The sequence below is a fragment of the Salvelinus fontinalis genome, chromosome 1, assembly GCF_029448725.1.
Source record: "Salvelinus fontinalis isolate EN_2023a chromosome 1, ASM2944872v1, whole genome shotgun sequence".
NCBI lineage: Eukaryota > Metazoa > Chordata > Actinopteri > Salmoniformes > Salmonidae > Salvelinus > Salvelinus fontinalis.
Window position 1 is genome coordinate 28,991,880 of NC_074665.1, and position 26,436 is coordinate 29,018,315.

General features: G+C 43.1%; 1 protein-coding gene across 3 annotated transcripts in view; it reads left to right on the top strand.

Moving 5' to 3' along the window:
- LOC129852511 (tight junction-associated protein 1-like) overlaps positions 1-26,436 on the top strand; it is a 147,735-nt gene that overhangs the window by 104,835 nt on the left and 16,464 nt on the right. For all 3 annotated transcript variants that reach the window (XM_055918277.1, XM_055918279.1, XM_055918280.1), the window contains 3 exons: positions 4,857-4,923; positions 17,669-17,776; positions 17,955-18,038. In XM_055918277.1, coding sequence (XP_055774252.1) covers positions 4,857-4,923; positions 17,669-17,776; positions 17,955-18,038 — 259 coding nt within the window. The remainder of the gene's footprint in view (positions 1-4,856; positions 4,924-17,668; positions 17,777-17,954; positions 18,039-26,436) is intronic.

Sequence of the window (26,436 nt, forward strand, 5' to 3'; positions counted from 1 at the left end):
GTTCTAGGCTGACCTTTTTTACAAGGAGCAGGTGTGCGCCTAAGTTAAAATGTAGGCGCACACAAAGAAATTTAGGAGCACAATGAAAAATAGTTGAGGCAATAAAGCTAGAATACTTAATTTTTCAAGGCGCACTGGTGCTCCTAAATAAAAATTCCAGGTCACGCAGCAAAATATTTAGGCGCTTTATGCGCGTAAAATTGTAGCGCTGTAGAGCCCTGCTTAGGAAACTAAAACCCTGTCAGAGGCAGGACACAGGTCTGCAGCTAATGCTGGTTAACAGAACTTGGCGGGAAAACCATTTCCCGATTTGGTGTCGGGTGATAATGTTTGCCATTCTGTTTCTTATGCACAAGATGTCTTTTAAATCGTAAAATATGTTGCATCCATTTGAAATATTGTCCAATACATTTCCCATATCTTTCTTTATATGTAAATGTACCATTTCGTTTTTATCTTGCGGTCAACATGTACAGTGGGGAGAACAAGTATTTGATACACTGCCGATTTTGCAGGTTTTCCTACTTACAAAGCATGTAGAGGTCCGTCATTTTTTATCATAGGTACACTTCAACTGTGAGAGACGGAATCTAAAACAAAAATCCAGAAAATCACATTGTATGATTTTTAAGTAATTAATTTGCATTGTATTGCATGACATAAGTATTTGATACATCAGAAAGCAGAACTTAATATTTGGTACAGAAACCTTTGTTTGCAATTACAGAGATCATACTTTTCCTGTAGTTCTTGACCAGGTTTGCACACACTGCAGCAGGGATTTTGGCCCACTCCTCCATACAGACCTTCTCCAGATCCTTCATGTTTCGGGGCTGTCGCTGGGCAATACGGACTTTCAGCTCCCTCCAAAGATTTTCTATTGGGTTCAGGTCTGGAGACTGGCTAGGCCACTCCAGGACGTTGAGATGCTTCTTACTTCTTACGCAACTCCTTAGTTGCCCTGGTTGTGTGTTTCGGGTCGTTGTCATGCTGGAAGACCCAGCCACGACCCATCTTCAATGCTCTTACTGAGGGAAGGAGGTTGTTGGCCAAGATCTCGCAATACATGGCCCCATCCATCCTCCCCTCAATACGGTGCAGTCCTGTCCCCTTTGCAGAAAAGCATCCCCAAAGAATGATGTTGCCACCTCCATACTTCACGGTTGGGATGGTGTTCTTGGGGTTGTACTCATCCTTCTTCTTCCTCCAAACACGGGGAGTGGAGTTTAGACCAAAAAGCTCTATTTTTGTCTCATCAGACCACATGACCTTCTCCCATTCCTCCTCTGGATCATCCAGATGGACATTGGCAAACTTCAGACGGGCCTGGACATGCGCTGGCTTGAGCAGGGGGACCTTGCGTGCGCTGCATGATTTGAATCCATGACGGCGTAGTGTGTTACTAATGGTTTTCTTTGAGACTGTGGTCCCAGCTCTCTTCAGGTCATTGACCAGGTCCTGCCATGTAGTTCTGGGCTGATCCCTCACCTTCCTCATGATCATTGATGCCCCACGAGGTGAGATCTTGCATGGAGCCCCAGACCGAGGGTGATTGACCGTCATCTTGAGCTTCTTCCATTTTCTAATAATTGCGCCAACAGTTGTTGCCTTCTCACCAAGCTGCTTGTCTATTGTCCTGTAGCCCATCCCAGCCTTGTGTAGGTCTACAATTTTATCCCTGATGTCCTTACACAGCCCTCTGGTCTTGGCCATTGTGGAGAGGTTGGAGTCTGTTTGATTGAGTGTGTGGACAGGTGTCTTTTATACAGGTAAAGAGTTCAAACAGGTGCAGTTAATACAGGTAATGAGTGGAGAACAGGAGAGCTTCTTAAAGAAAAACTAACAGGTCTGTGAGAGCCGGAATTCTTACTGGTTAGTAGGTGATCAAATACTTATGTCATGCAATAAAATGCAAATTAATTACTTAAAAATCATAAAATGTGATTTTCTGGATTTTTGTTTAAGATTCCGTCTCTCACAGTTGAAGTGTACCTATGATAAAAAAGTGACGGACCTCTATATGCTTTGTAAGTAGGAAAACCTGCAAAATCGGCAGTGTATCAAATACTTGTTCTCCCCACTGTATATGGAAAAACAGCTTTGTCATTTACTGTTCATGTGCATATAGAAATGGTTTTGCTCTGGGGTGTAGTAATGTAAAAAAATGCACATGTTTAAGTCAAGACTCCAGGAAAAACAAATCCCCTGTGTGTGTGTGGAATTCAAAAGCAATCATCCCAGTTTATCTCCAATCAAGAGGCGTCTCTTCCTGTTTTTTGGTTAGAGCAGCCAGTCACTTTCAATTATCCCTGCAGTGTTTCCATCATAAATCGGAGCATGAGGCTACATGCCTATGCGGGATGCGCTGGTCCATCTGCGTGTCCATACTAGATGATCACACATTACAATGCGGCCTCAGCAAAGGTAATGGTTCAATTGGATCACCGTTGTTTAATGAGTATGCTCCACTCCTATGTCCTATCTGATTATCACCGAGCAGCACCATTACACGGATGCTTTTAGAGATCGCTCTGCATGGAGAAAAGGCTCTGGGAATGAGAAGCCAATTGTTGTATTTACGACTACAATTTTACCCAACCCAGGAGCAGCCTTCACATGTGAATTACTCTCTGAGGACTTGATTTAATTTGTTTACGGCAGCCAGACTATTCAATTCGACTTCTTGGTGGATCTATCAAGTGACTTTAATTGCTCTGCCTATTTTTTCTGAATTCCATCAGCTCTAAGTAAAATTAATCACTATCCTCTGAACACTGAAATACAGCGGGAGTTTACCACTGTGGTCTCGGTGGGAATCAGTGAGCTTTGCTCAAATGTGTTTATGAATTTTTGATTGGGACAAAGAGAGCGAAAATCATCGGTGGTGATTTGCAGTGAACACTTTTTAATTAGTGAGGAATGAGAAGGATGTGCCAGAGGGTAATAAGAAATGCTGGTGTTATTGAGAGGGAAATATGTCAGTCAAATCCAGGTGTTTTTGGAGTATGAATCCAATTGATACGCAATGGTAGCGCTGATACATGCTGGACACTGCAATAGCTTTAGTGTCATTGCAGTGGGGTTGTAATCAGGGCAAGGTTACACCAGTGTGTGTGTCCTTATGCAATATTGTTCGATCGATGAATCAATCACTTGGCCAGTTGGCCCGGGAGAGGCAGTTGTTGTAACATGTCCACATCTGCATGGTCAAATGAGCAAACAGTATGGCTCAGGGCAGAGAGAGGAGATGAGACTAACAGGCTAGAGAGGATGGCCCTGGTGCACTGTGCAGACCTCACTGCCGGGGAAAGGATCACAAGCTGCTAGACTGTGGCCTTGTAATCCGTTCTCAATGGGAAGGGTGACGGGCAGAGTGCTTTGTGAGCATCATCGGTGTGTTTTTTATTTGACACTTCTATTGGATTTCAGATGTTGGATTTTCAGTCATAGTCCTGAGTCATATGCTCCGGGGTTTCTGTGAGATGGGGTTTGAACCATACAAAGGTTAACAAAGGCAAAATGACAAATATAACAATGGACATAGAGAGGTGATTAGAAATTACTGGTATTGAAAGATTCGCAGGTTATTACTTATTGTCGTGAAACTTGCCCTGGTGGCAGCTCTGCAGTAGGGCCACTAGCTGGCACAGCCACAAAGTCATGAAATCTGATTTGAAACCTAACCTTAACCACACTGCTAACCATAATACCTAACCCTTAGCCAATTTTGACTTTGCAGCTGGCCCAACTAGCGGAAACCACTCAGTTCTACTTGCAGGGCAAGATTCATGACGATAAACGTCAACCTGCGAAAGATTCATGACACCTTTTCAAATACAGATTTTCGAAAAAAATTTTTTGGGGGGGGGTGTTTCTTTGTTCAAAAAGTCTCACATGGAGTTGACTTGCACGTAATTTCTCATGAGTCACACTCACTGAAAGATTTCACTGAAAGCAGTGTGCTTTGGTGCCCTGAACTTCCTGATTCCCACACCTCTTTACTGTTGCTCACCATTACACATTGTGAGCGTGACTGATGAGGATTGTGCACCACCATTATCCTAATCAGGGGTTGTAAGCTATTTCTATAGAACAGGAACATCAATACCTGTACAGTACATGACTGCAGGGCCCATCTCATCCATTAAAAGCAAAACTATGTGTAAAATTGTTACGTTGCCATTTTAGCACTTTGAATTTCTTTTGCATCATAATTGCATTCGGCATAAAATCCACAACCTCTCATTTTAGAGTGGAATTTATCTAGCAAATTTAGGAGGCAGTGGATACAGTGGGAAAGTAATTGCCCTTGGCCCTATTGAAATGGGTTTAGTGCAGACTCCTCTCTCCCCTTTCCTCCCATCTCTCGTAATTTGTGCCGAATGTCTAACCTGTTGAAAAACTCTGACGGCGTCATTAAATTGCTCTGAGAAAATTCGTACCGCTCTGCTGTTGAATGCGAATGGAAATAAACCAAACTAAATGTACGGATATGTGACTGCCAAAAGAACAGTGTGCGTACTTCAGGACGTGCCCATTTTCTGGTGCCTTATTGCGGCAATAACTCTGGTCTATATGGCCAGTTTCTTTCATTTATTTGACGACCAGTCTGAGACGAGACGCACATGAAAAGACAACGCATCATCTGAACTATGATGGGAGTTGATTGCATACATTTAAAAAATGATTCTTTCTTTTTTTTGAAAGCTGAAGTGTTCTTACTGCAGTGCTATGTTCTGTACCAGTGGGCTCATATCAGTCAGCAACATACCATCTGTGGAGTTCCGATTTAACCTGTCTATCTGTAGATACTGCACTATTAACTGAGACATTCTGTTTTCTGCTCTTCTCCACAGACTGCAGAACAGCTACACTGCCTCCCAGCGGGCCAACCAGGACCTGGAGGAGAAGCTTCATGCCCTGGTAACCTTTCACCTCTTTCAGCTGTCCTCTGAGCTTTTTATATAGGTTTTCATTGGTCAATACACATTACGTGTACTTCTGGTGACTACTTTTGAACGGAAACCTTTACCCACAACTTGTACCATGAAGTTAAAGGGGCAATCTGCGGTTGCTACATACATTGTTGAATTTTTTTGAATGAATGATATGTAGTCTCTACATCTACTTATGCACATATGAATGAATGATATCTATCCATTGATTCTTTAAGAATATAACTTATAAATGCCTCATTAGCTTAGTTCAACTGTCATACCACATCAGAACCCCAAATATATGTTTGCATTACTCCAACGTTTGTAAACAAACAGTATGGCCTCAAAACATGGTTAAACTATATTTTTGATATCATGGATGGTCAGTCCTTCCATTCATAGCTCAAAATATTAATTTTCCTTTTGACCTTACCCTGGTCAAACGTATTATGGAACTGCAAACACTACAACTTCCAATTGCAGGTTTCTATGTCACTGAATTTCCCAGTATACCAGGTCAGTGGAACTATTCTGTATTGGGGAACAGTCTTTCCCATACAGCTGTGTGTGTATTATCTAAAGTGCACTCTCATGCCATTATCCCACACCTGTCAGCCATTTATGTTGCAGGATTTTGTTTTGGAAGGTTCTGTGGTACAGAGTGCTGCAAGGGATTAGCGCGGAGGGAATTGACTTAATTGCCAAATTATTCTATCACGCATGTCTCTGCCAGACCCCTTGGGAAATGGGAAGGTCCACAACTCTGCTATTCCCTGTGGCAGCACACCAGGGAAAACCTGTGTGCGCCCACGCTCCAAACCCACCACAAGTGACAACTATGGAATTTATGTGCAAAGAGAGGGACAGTTGTATATATTCCCACAATGGCAAATCCCAGACCGTCCCTTTAAAACATGGTTAACTAGGTATGATGCTTGTTATAGGTTTATCGGGAGATTCACAATATGACTCGCCCAACCATACATGACAACCATGAATTCACATCATCATTGTTTCTCCACTAACATCAATCATGTATTAAATATCAGGACGTAAAGTATGCGTGGATGTTAGATGTGCGCTGCTGTCCCCACACCTCTGATGGTTGTTTGATTAGCCTCTCAATTCAATTGAAATGTGCTTTATTGTGGATGACATCCTGATACGTATTGCCAAAGCACAATGTTACAATAGAACTAGTCATTAACAATCTAACATAAAAAATCAACAGGTCTTGGAAATCAACAGAATAATACTAACATTGTTAATTGGGAGGGGTGGGGGGAGGTGAATTTGTGTGTCGGTGGTATGTGTGTACATACTTTATGTCCATTCTTCCCAATCACATTGTCAAAGGAAACATGCCCCCTGGCCCAATGTTGTTTTCCCATAAAATGTAAATGGACTGTCAGAATAGTTTTTTAGATAGATAGATAGACAGACAGACAGACACAGTTGAAGTCGGACGTTTACATACACTTAGGTTGGAGTCATTAAAACTCGTTTTTCAACCACACCACAAATTTCTTGTTAACAAACTGTAGTTTTGGCAAGTCGGTTAGGACATCTACTTCGTGCATGACACACGTCATTTTTCCAACAATCGTTTACAGACAGATTATTTCACTTATAATTCACTGTATCACAATTCCAGTGGGTCAGAAGTTTACATACACTAAGTTGACTGTGCATTTAAACAGCTTGGAAAATTCCAGAGAATGTAATGGCTTTAGAAGCTTCTATTAGGCTAATTGACATAATTGGAGGTGTACCTGTGGATGTTTTTCATGGCCTACCTTCAAACACAGTGCCTCTTTGCTTGACATCATGGGAAAATCAAAAGAAATCAGCCAAGACCTCAGAAAAAAAATTGTAGATCTCCACAAGTCAAACGCCTGAAGTTACCACATTCCTCTGTACAAACAACAGTATGCAAGTATAAACAAATGTTGTGGGGCTGCTTTCCTGCAGGAGGGACTGGTGCACTTAACAAAATAGATGGCATCATGCCAGCAGCATACCACCCTGCATACCACTGCTGGCTTGCTTCTGAAGCTAAGCAGGGTTGGTCCTGGTCAGTCCCTGGATGGGAGACCAGATGCTGCTGGAAGTGGTGTTGGAGGGCCAGTAGGAGGCACTCTTTCCTCTGGTCTAAAAAATATCCCAATGCCCCAGGGCAGTGATTGGGGACACTGCCCTGTGTAGGGTGCCGTCTTTCGGATGGGACGTTAAACGGGTGTCCTGACTCTCTGAGGTCATTAAAGATCCCATGGCACTTATCGTAAGAGTAGGGGTGTTAACCCCGGTGTCCTGGCTAAATTCCCAATCTGGCCCTCAAACCATCATGGTCACCTAATAATCCCCAGTTTACAATTGGCTCATTCATCCCCCTCCTCTCCCCTGTAACTACTCCCCAGGTCGTTGCTGCAAATGAGAACGTGTTCTCAGTCAACTTACCTGGTAAAATAACGGTAAAATAAAATAAATAAATAAATGGGGAAGGGAAATGATGTGGAAGCAACATCTCAAGACATCAGTCAGGAAGTTAAAGCTTGGTCGCAAATGGGTCTTCCAAATGGACAATGACCCCAAGCATGCTTCCAAAGTTGTGGCAAAATGGCTTAAGGACAACAAAGTCAAGGTATTGGAGTGGCCATCACAAAGCCCTGACCTCAATCCCATAGAAAATGTGTGGGCAGAAGTGAAAAAGTGTGTGCGAGCAAGGAGGCCTACAAACCTGACTCGGTTACACCAGCTCTGTCAGGAGGAATGGGCCAAAATTCACCCAACTTATTGTGGAAGGCTACCTGAAACGTTTGACCCAAATTAAACAATTAAAAGGCAATGCTACCAAATACTAATTGAGTGTATGTAAACGTCTGACCCACTGGGAATGTGGTGAAAGAAATAAAAGCTGAAATAAATCATTCTCTCTACTATTATTCTGAAATTTCACATTCATACAATAAAGTGGTGATCCTAACTGACCGAAGACAGGGAATTTTTACTTGGATTAAATGTCAGGAATTGTGAAAAACGTGAGTTTAAATGTATTTGGCTAAGGTGTATGTAAACTTCCAACTTCAACTGGACATATCACACACACACAGTGCCTTCAGGAAGTATTTGCACCGCTTTACTTTTTCAACATTTTGTTTCAGCCTGAATTTAAAATAGATAAAATGTAGATATTGTGTCGCTGGCCTACACACAATAAATACTCCACAATGTCAGTGGAATTATTTTTTTTGAAATGTTTCAAATTTAAAAAAAAATTAAATGAAAAGCTGAAATATTTTGTTCAATAACTATTCAACTCCTTTGTTATGGCAAGCTTTAATGTTGTTCCCTCTAAGCTTCGCTTGTGCGCAGTCGCGCACTTCCTCCAGGACTGCCATACAGAAGAAATGCGATGCCACGCGGAGACGCATTCATTTGCACTATATAGATCAACTTTTTTTCTGTGCCTGTATCAACATTACAGTGCATTCGGAAAGTATTCAGACACCTTGACTTTTTCCACATTTTGTTACGTTACAACCTTATTCTACAATGGATAAAATACATATTTTATTTACTCATCAATCTACAGACAATAGTGTGAAAAGTGGAGAGGATTTTAGAAATGTTTGCAAAAGTATAAAAAAACGTAAGTATTCAGACCCTTTGCAATGAGACTCGAAATTGAACTCAGGTGCATCCCGTTATTATTGATCATCCTTGAGATGTTTCTACAACTTGGAGTACACTTGTGGTAAATTCAATTGTTTGGACATGATTTGTAAAGACACACAACCGTCTATATAAGGTCCCACATTTGACACTGCATATCAGAGCAAAACCAAGCCATAAGGTCGAAGGAATTGTCCGTAGAGCTCTGAATCAGGATTGTGTCGAGGCACAGATCTGGGGAAGGGTACCAAAACATTTCTGCAGGATGGAAGGTCCCCAAGAACACAGTGGCCTCCATCATTCTTAAATGGGAGAAGTTTGGAACAACCAAGACTCTTCCTAGAGCTGGCCGCCCAGCCAAACTGAGCAATCGGGGGAGAAAGGTCTTTGTCAGGGAGGTGACCAAGAACCCGATGGTCACTCTGATGAAGCTCCAGAGTTCCTCTGTGAAGATGGGAGAACCTTCCAGAAGGACAATCATCTCTGCAGCACTCCACCAATCAGGCCTTTATGGTAGTGGCCAGACGGAAGCGTCTGAATACTTATGTAAATGTGATATTTCAGTTTTGTATTTTTTTTAATACATTTGCAAAAATGTCTTAACCTGTTTTTGCTTTAGCATTATAGGGTATTGTGTGTAGATTGATGTGGGGGAAAAAATGATTTAATACATTTTAGAATAAGGCTGTAATGTGGAAAAAGTCAAGGCGTCTGAATACTTTCCAACTACACTAGACACTGAAGTAGCTTACCAAGACGACACTGAATGTTCCTGAGTGGCCTAGTTACAGTTTTGACTTAAATCGCCTTGAAAATCTATGGCAAGACTTGAAAATGACTATCTAGCAATGACCAACAACCCCACAGAGCTTGAAGAATTTGTAAATGTACAATCCAGGTGTAGAAAGCTCTTGGAGACCTACCCAGAAAGACTCACAGCTGTAATCGCTGTCAAAGGTGACTCTAACATGTTTTGACTAAGGGGTGTGAATACTTCTGTAAATTTTATTTTCAATAAATGTGTGAATTTCTAGAAACATGTTTTCACTATATGGGTATTGTGTGTAGATGGGTGAGAAAAATAAATACATTTAATCCATTTTGAATTCGGGCTGTAACAACAATGTGGAATAAGTCAAGGGGTATGAATACTTTCTGAAGGCACTGTGTGTGTGTGTGTGTATGCATACGGTAGTGTATGTATGTATGTACAGTGGGGAGAACAAGTATTTGATACACTGCCGATTTTGCAGGTTTTCCTACTTACAAAGCATGTAGAGGTCTGTAAACTGTGAAAGACGGAATCTAAAACAAAAATCCAGAAAATCACATTTTATGATTTTTAAGTAATTCATTGGCATTTTATTGCAAGACATAAGTATTTGATCACCTACTAACCAGTAAGAATTCCGGCTCTCACAGACCTGTTAGTTTTTCTTTAAGAAGCTCTCCTGTTCTCCACTCATTACCTGTATTAACTGCACCTGTTTGAACACGTTACCTGTATAAAAGACACCTGTCCACACACTCAATCAAACAGACTCCAACCTCTCCACAATGGCCAAGACCAGAGAGCTGTGTAAGGACATCAGGGATATAATTGTAGACCTGCACAAGGCTGGGATGGGCTACAGGACAATAGGCAAGCAGCTTGGTGAGAAGGCAACAACTGTTGGCGCAATTATTAGAAAATGGAATAAGTTCAAGATGACGGTCAATCACTCTCGGTCTGGGGCTCCATGCAAGATCTCACCTCGTGGGGCATCAATGATCATGAGGAAGGTGAGGGATCAGCCCAGAACTACATGGCAGGACCTGGTCAATGACCTGAAGAGAGCTGGGACCACAGTCTCAAAGAAAACCATTAGTAACACACTACGCCATCATGGATTAAAATCCTGCAGCGCACGCAAGGTCCCCCTGCTCAAGCCAGCGCATGTCCAGGCCCGTCTGAAGTTTGCCAATGACCATCTGGATGATCCAGATGAGGAATGGGAGAAGGTCATGTGGTCTGATGAGACAAAAATAGAGCTTTTTGAAGATGGGTCGTGGCTGGGTCTTCCAGCATGACAACGACCCGAAACACATAGCTAGGGCAACTAAGGAGTGGCTCCGTAAGAAGCATCTCAAGGTCCTGGAGTGGCCTAGCCAGTCTCCAGACTTGAACCCAATAAAAAATCTTTGGAGGGAGCTGAAAGTCCGTATAGCCCAGCGACAGCCCCGAAACCTGAAGGATCTGGAGAAGGTCTGTATGGAGGAGTGGGCCAAAATCCCTGCTGCAATGTGTGCAAACCTGGTCAAGAACTACAGGAAACGTATGATCTCTGTAATTGCAAACCAAGGTTTCTGTACCAAATATTAAGTTCTGCTTTTCTGATGTATCAAATACTTATGTCATGCAATAAAATGCAAATTAATTACTTAAAAATCTTACAATGTGATCTTCTGGATTTTTGTTTTAGATTCCGTCTCTCACAGTTGAAGTGTACCTGATAAAAAATTACAGACCTCTACATGCTTTGTAAGTAGGAAAGCCTGCAAAATCGGCAGTGTATCAAATACTTGTTCTCCCCACTGTATGTATGTATGTATGTATGTATATATATACACTGCTCAAAAAATAAAGGGAACACTAAAATAACACATCCTAGATCTGAATGAATGAAATATTCTTATTAAATACTTTTTTCTTTACATAGTTGAATGTGCTGACAACAAAATCATACAAAAATGATCAATGGAAATCAAATTTATCAACCCATGGAGGTCTGGATTTGGAGTCACACTCAAAATTAAAGTGGAAAACCACACTACAAGCTGATCCAACTTTGATATAATGTCCTTAAAACAAGTCAAAATGAGGCTCAGTAGTGTGTGTTCTCCACGTGCCTGTATGACCTCCCTACAACGCCTGGGCATGCTCCGGATGAGGTGGCGGATGGTCTCCTGAGGGATCTCCTCCCAGACCTGGACTAAAGCATCCGCCAACTCCTGGACAGTCTGTGGTGCAACGTGGCGTTGGTGGATGGAGCGAGACATGATGTCCCAGATGTGCTCAATTGGATTCAGGTCTGGGGAACGGGCGGGCCAGTCCATAGCATCAATGCCTTCCTCTTGCAGGAACTGCTGACACACTCCAGCCACATGAGGTCTAGCATTGTCTTGCATTAGGAGGAACCCAGGGCCAACCGCACCAGCATATGGTCTCACAAGGGGTCTGAGGATCTCATCTCGGTACCTAATGGCAGTCAGGCTACCTCTGGCGAGCACATGGAGGGCTGTGCAGCCCCCAAAGAAATGCCACGCCACACCATGACTGACCCACCGCCAAACCGGTCATGCTGGAGGATGTTGCAGGCAGCAGAACGTTCTCCACAGCGTCTCCAGACTCTGTCACGTCTGTCACGTGTGCTCAGTGTGAACCTGCTTTCATCTGTGAAGAGCACAGGGCGCCAGTGGCGAATTTGCCAATCTTGGTGTTCTCTGGCAAATGCCAAACATCCTGCACGGTGTTGGGCTGTAAGCACAACCCCCACCTGTGGACGTCGGGCCCTCATACCACCCTCATGGAGTCTGTTTCTGACCGTTTGAGCAGACACATGCACATTTGTGGCCTGCTGGAGGTCATTTGCAGGGCTCTGGCAGTGCTCCTCCTGCTCCTCCTTGCACAAAGGCGGAGGTAGCTGTCCTGCTGCTGGGTTGTTGCCCTCCTACGGCCTCCTCCACGTCTCCTGATGTACTGGCCTGTCTCCTGGTAGCGCCTCCATGCTCTGGACACTACGCTGACAGACACAGCAAACCTTCTTGCTACAGCTCGCATTGATGTGCCATCCTGGATGAGCTGCACTACCTGAGCCACTAGTGTGGGTTGTAGACTCCGTCTCATGCTACCACTAGAGTGAAAGCACCGCCAGCATTCAAAAGTGACCAAAACATCAGCCAGGAAGCATAGGAACTGAGAAGTGGTCTGTGGTCACCACCTGGAGAACCACTCCTTTATTGGGGGTGTCTTGCTAATTGCCTATAATTTCCACCTTTTGTCTATTCCATTTGCACAACAGCTTGTGAAATTTATTGTCAATCAGTGTTGCTTCCTAAGTGGACAGTTTGATTTCATAGAAGTGTGATTGACTTGGAGTTACATTGTGTTGTTTAAGTGTTCCCTTTATTTTTTGGAGCAGTGTATATATGTATATATATACTACCGTTCAAAAGTTTGGTGTCACTTACAAAAGGCCTTGTTCTTGAAAGAAAAGCAATTTTTTTTGTCCATTAAATAACATCAAATTGATCAGAAATACAGTGTAGATATTGTTCAAATTTAAATTACTAATTTTTTTCTGGAATATCTACATAGGCGTACGGAGGCCCATTATCATCAAACATCACTCCTGTGTTCCAATGGCACGTTGTGTTAGCTAATCCAAGTTTATCATTTTAAAAGGCTAATTGATCATTAGAAAACCCTTTCGCAATTATTAGCACAGCTGAAAACTGTTGTTCTGATTTAAAGAAGCAATAAAACTGTCCTTCTTTAGACTAGTTGAGTATCTGGAGCATCAGCGGGTTTGATTACACGCTCGATTACAGGAGGTGTGATGGTGTGGGGGTGCTTTGCTGGTGACACGGTCTGTGATTTATTTAGAATTCAAGGCACACTTAACCAGCATGGCTACCACAGCATTCTGCAGCGATACGCCATCCCATCTGGTTTTTGCTTAGTGGGATTATCATTTGTTTTTCACCAGGACAATGACCCAACACACCTCCAGGCTGTGTAAGGGCTATTTGACCAAGGAGAGTGATGGAGTGCTGCATCAGATGACCTGGCCTCCACAATCACCCGACCTCAATCCAATTGAGATGGTTTGGAATGAGTTGGACTACAGAGTGAAGGAAAAGCGGCCAACAAGTGCTCAGCATATGTGGGAACTGTTGGGAAATCATTCCTCATGAAGCTGGTTGAGAAAATGCCAAGCGTGTGCAAAGCTGTCATCAAGGCAAAGAGTTGCTACTTGGAAGTCTAAAATATATTTCGATTTTTTTTAAACACATATTTGGTTACTACATGATTCCATATCTTCTCTATTCTTCTACAATGTAGAAAATAGCAAAAATAAAAACCCTTGAATGACTAGGTGTGTCCTGTATATACACTAAGTAGTAGCCAGTCTATTATGTACACCACCCCGTTCACGAACATGGTTCGCTCCTGCAGACAGTGAGTCACGTGGCCGTGGTGTGCTGTATAAAGCAGGCAGACCGGCCTCCTGGGTTTTTCACGAACGACATTGTCTAGTCTTTACTGAGAATGGTATGACAAACATCCAGTCAGCGTCAGTCCTGTGGGCGAAAATAGCTTGTTGATGAGAATGGCAAGAATTAAGCTGACAGGCGGCCACAAATAGTCATAACGGCACAGTACAACAGTGTGCAAAACGGCATCTCAGAACGCACAACTCGTCGGTCCTTGAATTTGGCGAAGTGGCATGAGTTTATGGCTCCATCCAGCCTGATGTCAGCGGTACAGGCTGGTATCGGTGGTGTAATGGTGTGGGTAATGTTTTCCTAGGTCCGTTCATACCAATTGAGCAACGCTTCCATGCCTGAAGAAATGAGGCTGTTCTGGAGGCAAAGGAGGGTTTGACCCGGTACTAGATGGGTGTACCTAATAAACTGGCATCTGGGTGTATATAGCTGTGATCCTTTGCTGGTGACTGTCGTATGGTCCCCTGTCCCCTCTGATAGCTGTGTGACAATCAAAAGTCAAGCTGCACTGTGTTACTAGGGAAAGACCAACTATGTTGCTGTGAAACTGCCAACTCTCTGCATAGCATGTGATCTGAGTAGAACTACAAGCAGTTTCCATTGACTGCCCGTTAACCAGAGGCTAGCCCTCCCAGAATGGATTCACACCACATAGGCCTATTTACTGTCGTATTATCTACCAACATTCTACTGTCTGATTTTAGTCCAGCCCTGCTGTCAGTGTAGAATAGGTAGCTTTAGCAAAATAGATGATAGAGGATGAATGGGCTGGTCGGAGCTTTGAGGATGGGACGGTGTGTGTGTGGGGGGGTGGGGGGGGGGGGGGGGTGGGGGGGGTGGCGGGGGGGGGGGGGACTGGCCCTGATGTGAAGTAATCTCTTTTAACTGGCCAGAGGATTACTCTGCCCAAAACATGCTCTGTCCCCACACTCACTCGGTCAAAGGTGGCCTTTAGCCAGGGGATGGGCAGTTGAAAGAGTATCGGTGTTTTGTGTTGCTGGCCTAAAATAATTTTGAATACTCGCATCTCAGCGTGAAACGGGGTTGAAGGGGAAAAGTTTGCGGTAATTGTTCCAATTACTGGTTGTTCTGATACACAACTCAACACATTATTTTCAAAGCGATTGACATACTCCAGATAAACACAACTTAGTTAGACATTTTGCCAGTGCTTATAAATTTAACGAGCAGAATAGTTCGAAATGTAGTACTTCTATTCAATTATAAGTAAACAAATTGCAAACCTTGAATCGAGTACTCGCAGTCACCCCTAGTACACAGCTTTAAAATCCTCCTTCCTCATCCTTGGGGATTCCATTATTTTTTGTGTTGAGCCTAAATTGATGAGATTTCCCAGTTCTCTCTAGAGGTCTATTGATAGTGTGATTGGGAATAGGCCTAAATTGGCAAACAGTTGAGGCCCTAAATTGCATGCCTGTTTCAACATATGCTGACGTGTTGCGGTAGAGGAGTTTGCAATCAGGAACCTTATTAGCCGATGAAGCACTGGCGATCTCGTGTAAAAGAGACCAAAATGTCCTGTCTTGTTGTCTTTGTTCTCACCAGCCGTCTGTCTTATATTTTTTTCTGTCTTTCTCTCATTCTCTTCCTCTCTCTCCTCATGCTGCCGATTCGTGACGGGCTGTCTCATCATCAGGCTGCGATCAGTCAAACCTGGGTCTACGCAGTTGCGTCATCATTCTTTTTCTCTCCCGACTACCTCCCCCATCACCCCCCCCTCCGATCATTTATTACTGTTGTCATTTTCATTACTGCTCTGCTTGTTGTTTCTGAATAAGAAGTCTCTCCATCCTCCTGTCTTGTCCTGGCAAACTGCTCCTAGATGTCCCCGCAGTAGATCATCCTGTCTGTAGCGCTGCTATGGGGGGGTTGAGGTTGGGGGGGAAATAATGTGTTTCTCTAGGTGTGCCTAGCAGTTCAAACTTTACTTTTCTAGTGTCAAGTCCCCCACCTCTCTATATATCCCCTTTTTGAGTTACTGTAGGCTTGTTATGCGCTGCTGCACAAGTGCTGTAGTAGAGATCACTAAGGTGTTTTATGGCCGTGTCTTTGCCCAGTTGAGCTGCGTCTCTGCATGGCAATGAGGCGCTGACTGGCTTCTTTTCTCTGTGCTTTTATTTATTTATTTTTCTCCTCAGACTCTCCAGTTGAGAATATACCGTACAGATAATTGGTTCATTTTTGACATGGCAAGCAATGGAGCAGGAGCTACAGTCTGGGTCTCATTCTGTGTAAATGTCTCACAGTAACTCCCTTTCTCACTGATTCTCTATCCTCTCTTCAAGCAGGTGTGATTTAATGTTAGTGGCTATAGCCTATCCCTTGGTGAGGATTTGGATCTGAAACAACCAGACAGAGCTCTGTGTCGGCTTCAGTTAACATCCAGTAAATTTACAATATGTCAGATATAAGCTGCAGGTAGGCCCCACCCCCCGAACAGAACAGCAAGCCTGATCAGGGTGGCGCTCGGCTGGTGGGCTTACAGGGTGTCGGTGCAGGTCCAAGCCACACGCAGTGGGTTCGCTGGAGGCTCTAATGAACCTGTGGTGAATATTAATGCACAATATTGATGTATTCCAAATTCTTGTCCAATCTGGACCTGCTCTCGCTTACTAACACAAACGCACTACACATACACACGCAGGAGTCACAGAATCTGGATCCGCACTCTTAATTGGTTTGGAAGTTCTCCAGGTCGGGATTGGGGGGGATCATTTGCTGCGAGAGAATGTTCAGAAGCACAGAGAAAACCGGTGGTTTGTTTTTCCAATTTGAAATGGGGAAATCTTCTGTTGTTCACTCAACTTGACAGGTGTATTGCACATATAGTGTGAGGTCCCTACTGTACAAAGCACAATTTGTAGGCTAAATCTTACTTAAAGGATAGTCACCACAGCTACTCAGGACCACAGGCTGTTCCTGTGGTACCTCTGAAATCAGAGACATCTTTTTATATTAGAGAATCCCTTAAATCCTGATTTATAACAATACATCAGATAATGTTAGCGCTGAAGCTACAGAGAATTTGATCAATTGTTGCCTGTCATGGCCCTTGCGTAATCTACCTGTCACTCACCTAACTGTATAATAACTGAGGCGATTCGCTAGCCCTCTAAAAAAATACAATTGGCATGTCACCTGCCCAGGTGTTTTCCTAAAGTTATCGGTCGTTTTCCCCTTAACATATTGCATGGGTGAGTAGGAGAGGGAGTAACTACATATTAGGGGGACTCGGCACAGACTCAGACCCAGAGTCATTTGAGTTCACACTGTGTTACTTCATAATGTGCTATCGATTTGTTTATATAGGACACGTCCTGCCCCTGTGTGTTTTTTGTTCTCTAACCACACTGCTGAGCTGAGAACAAAAGCAGCAGCCGCTACAGCAGCTGCTGTGTCAGCTAGCGGAGAGGATGAAGGAGGAGACATGCTTTAACTTTAATCAATGAGGAAATCACTCATGTGTACTTCAGAGGAGGCCGGTGGGAGGAGCCATAAAAGGACGGCGTCATTGTGATGGGCCGGAATGGAATAAAATCGAACCGAGTCAAACGTGTGGTCCCCATGCGCTTGGTCTGTTTTGATACCGTTCCATTTATTCCATTACAATGAGCCCGTCCTCCTATAGCTCCTCCCACCAGCCGCCTCTGGTGTACTTACTCAAACAGAGAGTCCAGCAGCTAGTGCACCGCTACGTTGGCTATGGTTATCCCTGTGTGAATGATGCTGCTCTCTAACATTATTCTCCCCTCACCATTCTCGTTCTGCAGCTCCGTAAAGTGGAGAGGGACAAGAAGACAATGGACCAGGAGATAGTGGAGCTCACCAACAAACTCCTGGACGCCAAGAACACCATTGACAAGCTGGAGGAGTTGAACGTGGGTGTTATCTCACGGTCCCTCTGAGTTATCGCATGCCAGATATTAAGTTGTGTATAATGTAGGACCACGGTGTGTGGTAAGATTAAGACATTGAGCAGATCAACCACACCGTTCTGCGAATAAAGTGTCGGAGTGTTGTGTGAGAAATGGCCTTGTTGATTCTTCTCCCTGACAGGAACGCTATCGGCAAGATTGCAATTTGGCCGTGCAGCTGTTGAAGTGCAATAAGTCCCATTTCAGAAACCACAAGTTTGCAGATGTAAGTATAGCTCTGAACATTTAGTGGAAATGATTGAGGCTTGTATATAAAACGTATTCCACTTGTCACCGTGGCATTGTTGGAGCTTGAATGTGTTTTGCACTCTATAGTGACACTCTTGGATGTGGGAGAGGGAGAAATGGGGAGAGAGCGGTCACCTGGGTGATTTTAAAAAAGGCTGCAGGGCTCTTCACATGTTTTGTCTGACCCTGGCGTCAGAGAGGACTAGGCAAAGAGAAAAACAAAGAATCGAAAGTAGATTAAAAAAAAGCTGAGGTTTGCCTGCCCACTTTATCACAGCTTGTGTGTGTGTTTGAGTGCTGTACATCATAGTATTGATTGCCCATGTGTGTACAATACAGTGCATTCGGAAACTATTCAGACATCTTGAATTTTTCCACATTTTGTTACGTTACAGCCTTATTCTAAAATTGAATAAATCGTTTTTTTCACTCATCATTCTACACACAATACCCCATAATAGCAAAGCAACAGTTCTTTAGACATTTTTGCAAATTTGTTCAAAATAAATACTTACATAATTATTCAGACCCTTTACTCAGTACTTTGTTGACGCACCTTTGGCAGCGATTACAGCCTCGAGTCTTCTTGGGTATGACGCTACAAGGTTGGCACACCTGTATTTGTCACCTGTACAACATCCCACAGCATGATTCTGCCCCCACCATGCTTCACCGTAGGGATGGTGCCAGGTTTCCTCTAGATGTGACGCTTGGCATTCAGGCCAAAGAGTTCAATCTTGGTTTCATCAGACCAGTGAATTCTCATGGTCTGAGAGACCTTTAGGTGCCTTTTTGGCAAACTCCAAGCGGGCTGTCCTGTGCCTTTTACTGAGGGGTGGCTTCCGTCTGGCCACTCTACCATAAAGGCCTGATTGGTGGAGTGCTGCAGAGATGGTTGTCCTTTGGAAGGTTTTCCCATCTCCACAGAGGAACTCGAGAGCTCAGTCAGTGACCATCGGGTTCTTGGTCACCACCCTGACCAAGGCCCTTCTCCCCTGATTGCTCAGTTTGGCCGGGCGGCCAGCTCTAGGAAGAGTTGGTTGTTCCAGACTTCTTCCATTTAAGAATGATGGAGGCCGCTGTGTTCTTGGACATTTAAGGCTGCAGAAATGTTTGATACCCAGATCTGTTTCTCGACACAGTCCTGTCTCGGAGCTCTACGGACAATTCCTTCGACCTCATGGCATGGTTTTTGCTCTGACATGGACTGTCACCTGTGGGACCTTTATATAGACAGGTGTGTGCCTTTCCAAATCATGTCCAATGAATTGAATTTACCAAAGGTGGACTCCAAGTTGTAGAAACATCTCAAGGATGATCAATGGAAACAGGATGTACCTGAGCTCAATTTCAAGTCTCATCGCAAAGGGTATGAAAACTTAGGTAAATAAGGCATTTTTCTTTATAGATTTTTGCACATTTATCGTCATTTTTAAACTGTTTTTGCTTTGTCATTATGTGGTATTTTGTTTAGATTGAGGTAAACATGTATTCTATCCATTTTAGAATAAGGCTGTAATGTAACAAAATGTGGGAAAAGGGGAAGGATTCTGAATACTTTCCGAGACTTTCTTAGTCTGGAACTGCTGTTGATAGCAATGATGTCAGCAAAACTCGAAGCACCCCTGTCTCTGTTCCCACCTCTGGGTGAGATCTTCTGGGTGAGATCAAGAGCTACTGAGTGCAGAGCCTGCTGGGTAATCAATACATCAGCAAACAAAGGACTTGAAGTCCGTATGATTAAAAGAAATCCATCGAAACCAAAGTGTTGTGCTATGACTAAGTCTCTTCAATTTAAATGTTTTTCTCGAGTGTAAAATCCATTTGATTCTTATTTCTCCCCTAATTTCACTCCCTAAGACTCGATTAAAGAAAATGTTTTCGCTACGTGCCAATTGTTTTGAACAATGCCATTACGAAGTTCAACACGGATTATGAAGGACAAGGCTCCTCTGGGAATCACGTCCATAACCAACAAATGTTTCAAGTTTTACTGAGTATGTTTACATGCACACTAATATTTCAATATTAAATACACTGCTCAAAAAATTAAAGGGACATTTGTGGCCTGCTGGAGGTCATTTTGCAGGGCTCTGGCAGTGCTCCTCCTTGCACAAAGGCGGAGGTAGCGGTCCTGCTGCTGGGTTGTTGCCCTCCTACGGCCTCCTCCACGTCTCCTGATGTACTGGCCTGTCTCCTGTTAGCGCCTCCATGCTCTGGACACTACGCTGACAGACACAGCAAACCTTTTTGCCACAGCTCGCATTGATGTGCCATCCTGGATGAGCTGCACTACCTGAGCCACTTGTGTGGGTTGTAGACTCCGTCTCATGCTACCACTAGAGTGAGAGCACCGCCAGCATTCAAAAGTGACCAAAACATCAGCCAGGAAGCATAGGAACTGAGAAGTGGTCTGTGATCACCACCTGCAGAATCACTCCTTTATTGGGGGTGTCTTGCTAATTGCCTATAATTTCCACCTTTTGTCTATTCCATTTGCACAACAGCATGTGAAATTTATTGTCAATCAGTGTTGCTTCCTAAGTGGACAGTTTGATTTCACAGAAGTGTGATTGACTTGGAGTTACATTGTGTTGTTTAAGTGTTCCCTTTATTTTTTTGAGCAGTGTATATTATGGCAGTAGGCAGACTATGGAATAGTCATATAAACACCTTACTCTGCTTAATCGGCGTACGGTCAAAATCGAGGTAAGCATACGCTGATTAAAACACCTGGTTTTCTCAGCAATCTTTCAAATTATTAGGAGATGTACACACCTTAATCAGCGTTCCAGCTGTGTATTTGATCAGCGCATGTGCTAGCACCAGCCGAGTGAGCCTCCCTCCTTTAATGAAATCGGAAACAACTGAATTCGGAAACAACTGAAAAGTATGTGTAGTAGAAGTAGTAATCACATACAAACTTCATATGTGACCGACCGGCTCGATTCGGTCTTATGTAGCAAAATTTGAAATGGTATTTTTTACATAAAAATAGACAGCATCATACACTGTAGTTGAGAAACAATGAGAAAGTAATTTTGCTTAGAAAGTTGATCAACTAGTAACCCCACTTTTGAGAAAATGCCCTTGAATGTTTTGGTACACCTACTGGAGAGCTCTTATTTGTCTACACCCATTCAGCATCGTTCACACTATCTTAAACCCATCTCATTAAGGATTCACATTGTGAGGCCATGTGGTAAATACACGCTATATCAAATAAAATATTTTTCACATGCATATGATACAGAAGGTGTAAATGGTACAGTGAACTGATTACTTGCATAGTAGCAATATCAAAAACAAAATGTCCAGATAAAGATATTTTATCTTTATTAGATCACGCTTACCTGACACACTTGTCTAAATTGATGGGTCATGTAGTAATCTGGCCGAAGTGGAGTCTTTTGTTTAGACATGTCGCGAGCTGGCTAAAAAATGAACCGGCATAATCCTAACTCATACTATTACCAATACAAACATTGTCATAGCTGTAGTATGAATCTGCAGGTAGCTAAAGCTAACAAACTGGGTTCAATGTTAGCTAGCTAACATTAGCCTATAACTAGCAATGCCAATGGTTTTCTGATTCGAATAATATTACTACATATTCCTACATACATACAAGTTAACATTTGCTTACTAACAGCACGCTTCAACTTTCTGACAAAATTTGAAACTTATATCTGAAAATGTAGCTAGACTCTTACCCGTATACAGTTGAAGTAGGAAGTTTACATACACTTAGGTTGGAGTCATGAAAACTCGTTTTTCAACCACTCCATACATTTCTTGTTAACAAACTATAGTTTTTGCAAGTTGGTTAGGACATCTACTTTGTGCATGACACGTAATTTTTCCAACAATTGTTTAGACTTTAGTTTAGATTATTTCACTTATAATTCACTGTATCACAATTCCAGTGGGTCAGAAGTTTACATACACTAAGTTGACTACCTTTAAACAGCTTGGAAAATTCCAGAAAATTGTCATGGCTTTAGAAACCTCTGATAGGCTAACTGACATAATTTGAGTCAATTGGGGGTGTCCTGTGGATGTATTTCAAGGCCTACCTTCAAACTCAGTGCCTCTTTGCTTGACATCATGGGAAAATCAGAAGAAATCAGCCAAGACCTCAGAAAATAAATTGTAGACCTCCACAAGTCTAGTTCATCCTTGGGAGCAATTTCCAAACGCCTGAAGGTACCACGTTCATCTGTACAAACAATAGTACGCAAGTATAAACGCCATGGGACCATGCAGCCGTCATACCGCTCAGGAAGGAGACGCATTTTGTCTCCTAGAGATGAACGTACTTTGGTGCGAAAAATGCAAATCAATCCCAGAACAACAGCAAAGGACCTTGTGAAGATGCTGGAGAAAACAGGTAGAGAAGTATCTATATCCACAGTAAAACGAGTCCTATATCGACATAACCTGAAAGGCCGCTCAGCAAGGAAGAAGCCACTGCTCCAAAACCGCCATAAAAAAGCCAGACTACGGTTTGCAACTGCACATGGGGACAAAGATTGTACTTTTTCGAGACATGTCCTTTGGTCCGATGAAACAAAAATAGAACTGTTTGGCCATAATGACCATTGTTATGTTTGGAGGAAAAAGGGGGAGGCTTGCAAGCCGAAGAACACCATCCCAACCGTGAAGGACGGGGGTAGCAGCATCATGTTGCGGGGGTGCTTTGCTGCAGGAGGGACTGGTGGACTTAACAAAATAGCATCATGAGGAATTAAAATTATTTGGATATATTGAAGCAACAACTCAAAACATCAGTCAGGAAGTTAAAGCTTGGTCGCAAATGGGTCTTCCAAATGGACAATGACCCCAAGCATGCTTCCAAAGTTGTGGCAAAATGGCTTAAGGACAACAAAGTCAAGGTATTGGAGTGGCCATCACAAAGCCCTGACCTCAATCCTATAGAAAATATGTAGGCAGAACTGAAAAAGCGTGTGCGAGCATGGAGGCCTACAAACCTGACTCAGTTACACCAGCTCTGTCAGGAGGAATGGGCCAAAATTCACCCAACTTATTGTGGGAAGCTTGTGGAAGGCTACCCGAAATGTTTGACCCAAGTTAAACAATTTAAAGGCAATGCTACCAAATACTAATTGAGTGTATGTAAACATCTGACCCACTGGGAATGTGATGAAAGAAATAAAAGCTGAAATAAATCATTCTCTCTACTATTATTCTGACATTTCACATTCTTAAAATAAAGTGGTGATCCTAACTGACCTAAGACATGGAATTTTTACTCGGATTAAATGTCAGGAATTGTGAAAAACTGTTTAAATATGTTTGGCTAAGGTGTATGTAATCTTCCGACTTCAACTGTACATGGATGAACGCTTCACGGCATACTGGAACCATTTAACTTTGTAGCTACATCTTGTTTGTCACTTCAGTTTACACTGACCGTGGAATGTGCAGAAAGTAGCCCATTACTTTTTCCACCTGATCTGTCGATAGTGCCGGCTAAATTCAGGGCAACAATGTTGAGGAAAGTAACAAAACTTTTGTTGTTCTCGATAGATAATGTTAGATCTTTCAAAAATGAAGCGGTGGTAAGGACTGTCAACACATACTGAACAGCTCACGTTATAGACAGAAGCATGCTACATGACAGACCAATTGTTATTTTTGCAAAGCATGTAAACGTTTTTATCGAGCTATTATATTAATCTTACTATCCACAAAAATAGCATTAGTGTACATTTAACCGTACTCAATGTCAGATGCACAAATACAGTGAAATACTGTAGTGAAAGCAGTAGACATGTATAGGTAAGGTGACTAGGCATCAGGATATATGATAAACAGAGTAGCAACAGTGTATATGATGATTGTATGTGAGTGGTTGTGCGTAGAGTCAGTATAAATATGTGTGTGTGAGCAAATGATGGCGTGAGTGTTTGTGTGTTAAAGTGTCCGTGGGTGAGTGTTTAGGGCCCTGTGAGTGTGCAAAGAGACGGTGCGAAAATAAAATTGTTTATGTAGCCATTTCGTTATCTATTTAGCTGTCTAATAGTTTGGGGATACAAGCTGTTCAGGAGCCTGTTGGTGTCAGACTTGATGCACCGGGACTGCTTGCTGTGCGGATGCAGAGAGAACAGTCTGTGGCTTGGGTTGCTGGAGTCTTTAGTTGTTCCATGCCTTCCTTTCACACCGGCTGATAAAGAGGTCCTGGATGGCAGGGAGCTCGGACCCAGTGATGTACTGGGCTGTCCGCACCACCCTCTATAGCGCCATGCTATCGATGGCAGTGCTATTGACATACCAAGCAGTCATGCAGCCTGTCAAGGTGCTCTGTGGTACAGCTGTATAACGTTTTGGGGCCCATGCGAAACCTTTTCGATCTCCTGAGGGGAAAGAGGCACTGTCGCACCTTCACGACTGTGCATGTGGACCATCTTAAGTCCTTAGTGATTTGGACACCGAGGAACTTGAAGAAACTGGGATGATTGAGTTTGTGTGCCATAACCAGCCTCTCAAAGCACTTCATGATTACAGATGTGAGTGCTACAGGGTGGTACTTATTGTGGCATGAAGCCTTAGAGCATTTGTCTGGTAGAGAGGCATCATTGGGCAGCTTGGTCTTCCTTTGTAATCTGTAATGGACTGTAGCCCCTGCCACATGCAGCAGGCATTGGAGCCTGTGTAGTATGATTTTACCTCCTATATTGTCCTTTTGTTTGTTTTAATGACTCTGCGGAGGTCATATGTGGACTTCTTGTTCCTGTCCTCATCCGTAGCCTCAGGGTTGTCTGCGATATCCCTGTGTGCAGTAGCCCTGTCCTTTAGCGCCAACCTCCGTGTTAATCCAGGGCTTTTGATTGGGGAAGCAGCGAACCTTCACTGTGGGGACAACGCCGCCGATTCATTTCCTAATGAAGCCGGTGACAGGTGGTTAGCTCGTCAATGTTATCGACGCAGTCTCAAAAGATATTCCAATCAGCGCTAGGAAAGCAGTCCTGTAGCAAAGTCTCTGATTCTGGTGACCATTTCTCACCTGAGCGAGTCACTGGTGCTTCCTGTTTGAGCTTCTGATGTAAACAGGAAGCAGGAGTACAGAGTTATGATCTGATTTGCCGAATGACGGCCGAGAGAGGGCCTTGTATGCTTTCTTGTGGGTAGTATAACAGTGGTCTAGGACTTAATCCCCCTAGTGGTGAAGAAGACTTGTTAATTGGAAGTTGGGCATCACATGTTAAACATTGCTGTCAATACTATCATGTTGGTTGTAAGAAATGAACAACTAGTGCGTATGTCTGGATACACTTGATTTGCAGTTAAGATTTGAATTACATTTAAAATGTAACAGTTTATTTATCATTCAGTTGAACAGAAAGTATAAACTCATAGACGCCTAATTTTTGTGCCAAAGTCCGACCCTTTTCAGTGAATTGTAGTTACATCATGGTCTCCACTACCTGTGATATTAACAATCCAATCCCTCTCAGTAAATGAGAGACGGTGTTTGAATGTGCGCCTTAGGGATTTAAGTTATTTTCCCTGGTTCATTGATCCACAGGGCTACCTGCTGCTCGAACTCCTTCAGTTAGTTAGTGTAGTGGTGCCTTCTTAATGCCTGATGCTCTGGTCTCCAGAGGACTATTACTGCCGATGTGACAACCATGCTGTCGCTGCAGGGCAGCCAGGGGGCTATTTTTAAGGGATGTATAATTCTTGCCTGAATTCATACACCGCTCTGTTCGCGACATACTTCAGTCCGAGAATGCCATCGTTGAAGTTGTTTGTGTTGATGTCAACATGAGGGGTGTTGTACGAAACAAAGTCATCTCTGATTAGATCATGTTTAACTAATCAGAGGATCAAAGACACATTTTCAAAATGCAGCTTTACCCACGTGTGTCTTGGCTGTGGCCCAACCCATTGGTTTCTGGGAGGTTCAGACTAATTGCGGAGAAGAAACTAACGTCTGTGGGCGTGGCGTAGCGTTTGGCCGGAGCAAGGAATTTTGGCAGCCAGGCAAGTGTAATTCATCTGAGCAGAATGATCTCCCAGTCCTGCCATAATTGAATACTGCTGGGAAACCCAACAATCTGCCACAAGCTGCAGATCTGTTCGCACACCTCATTTTATTCCTTTGTTTTATGATCAGTTTATTTATTTGGGAACTATTTTATTCTCTCTCTATTTGTCAAGCATTAGTTGAAAGAGTGAGCGTTTTGCTTACCTGGTGGTTCTACACCAAAGGCAACTTGTGTACTTAAACACACATTTCACATGATCTACTTTAAACTTCTCAAGTATTCAAATGCATCCAGATTCAGCAGCTAGTTCAAACACTTGCTGATTGCATGTACTCATGCCCTTATTCCACAAGGGAGCTAGCA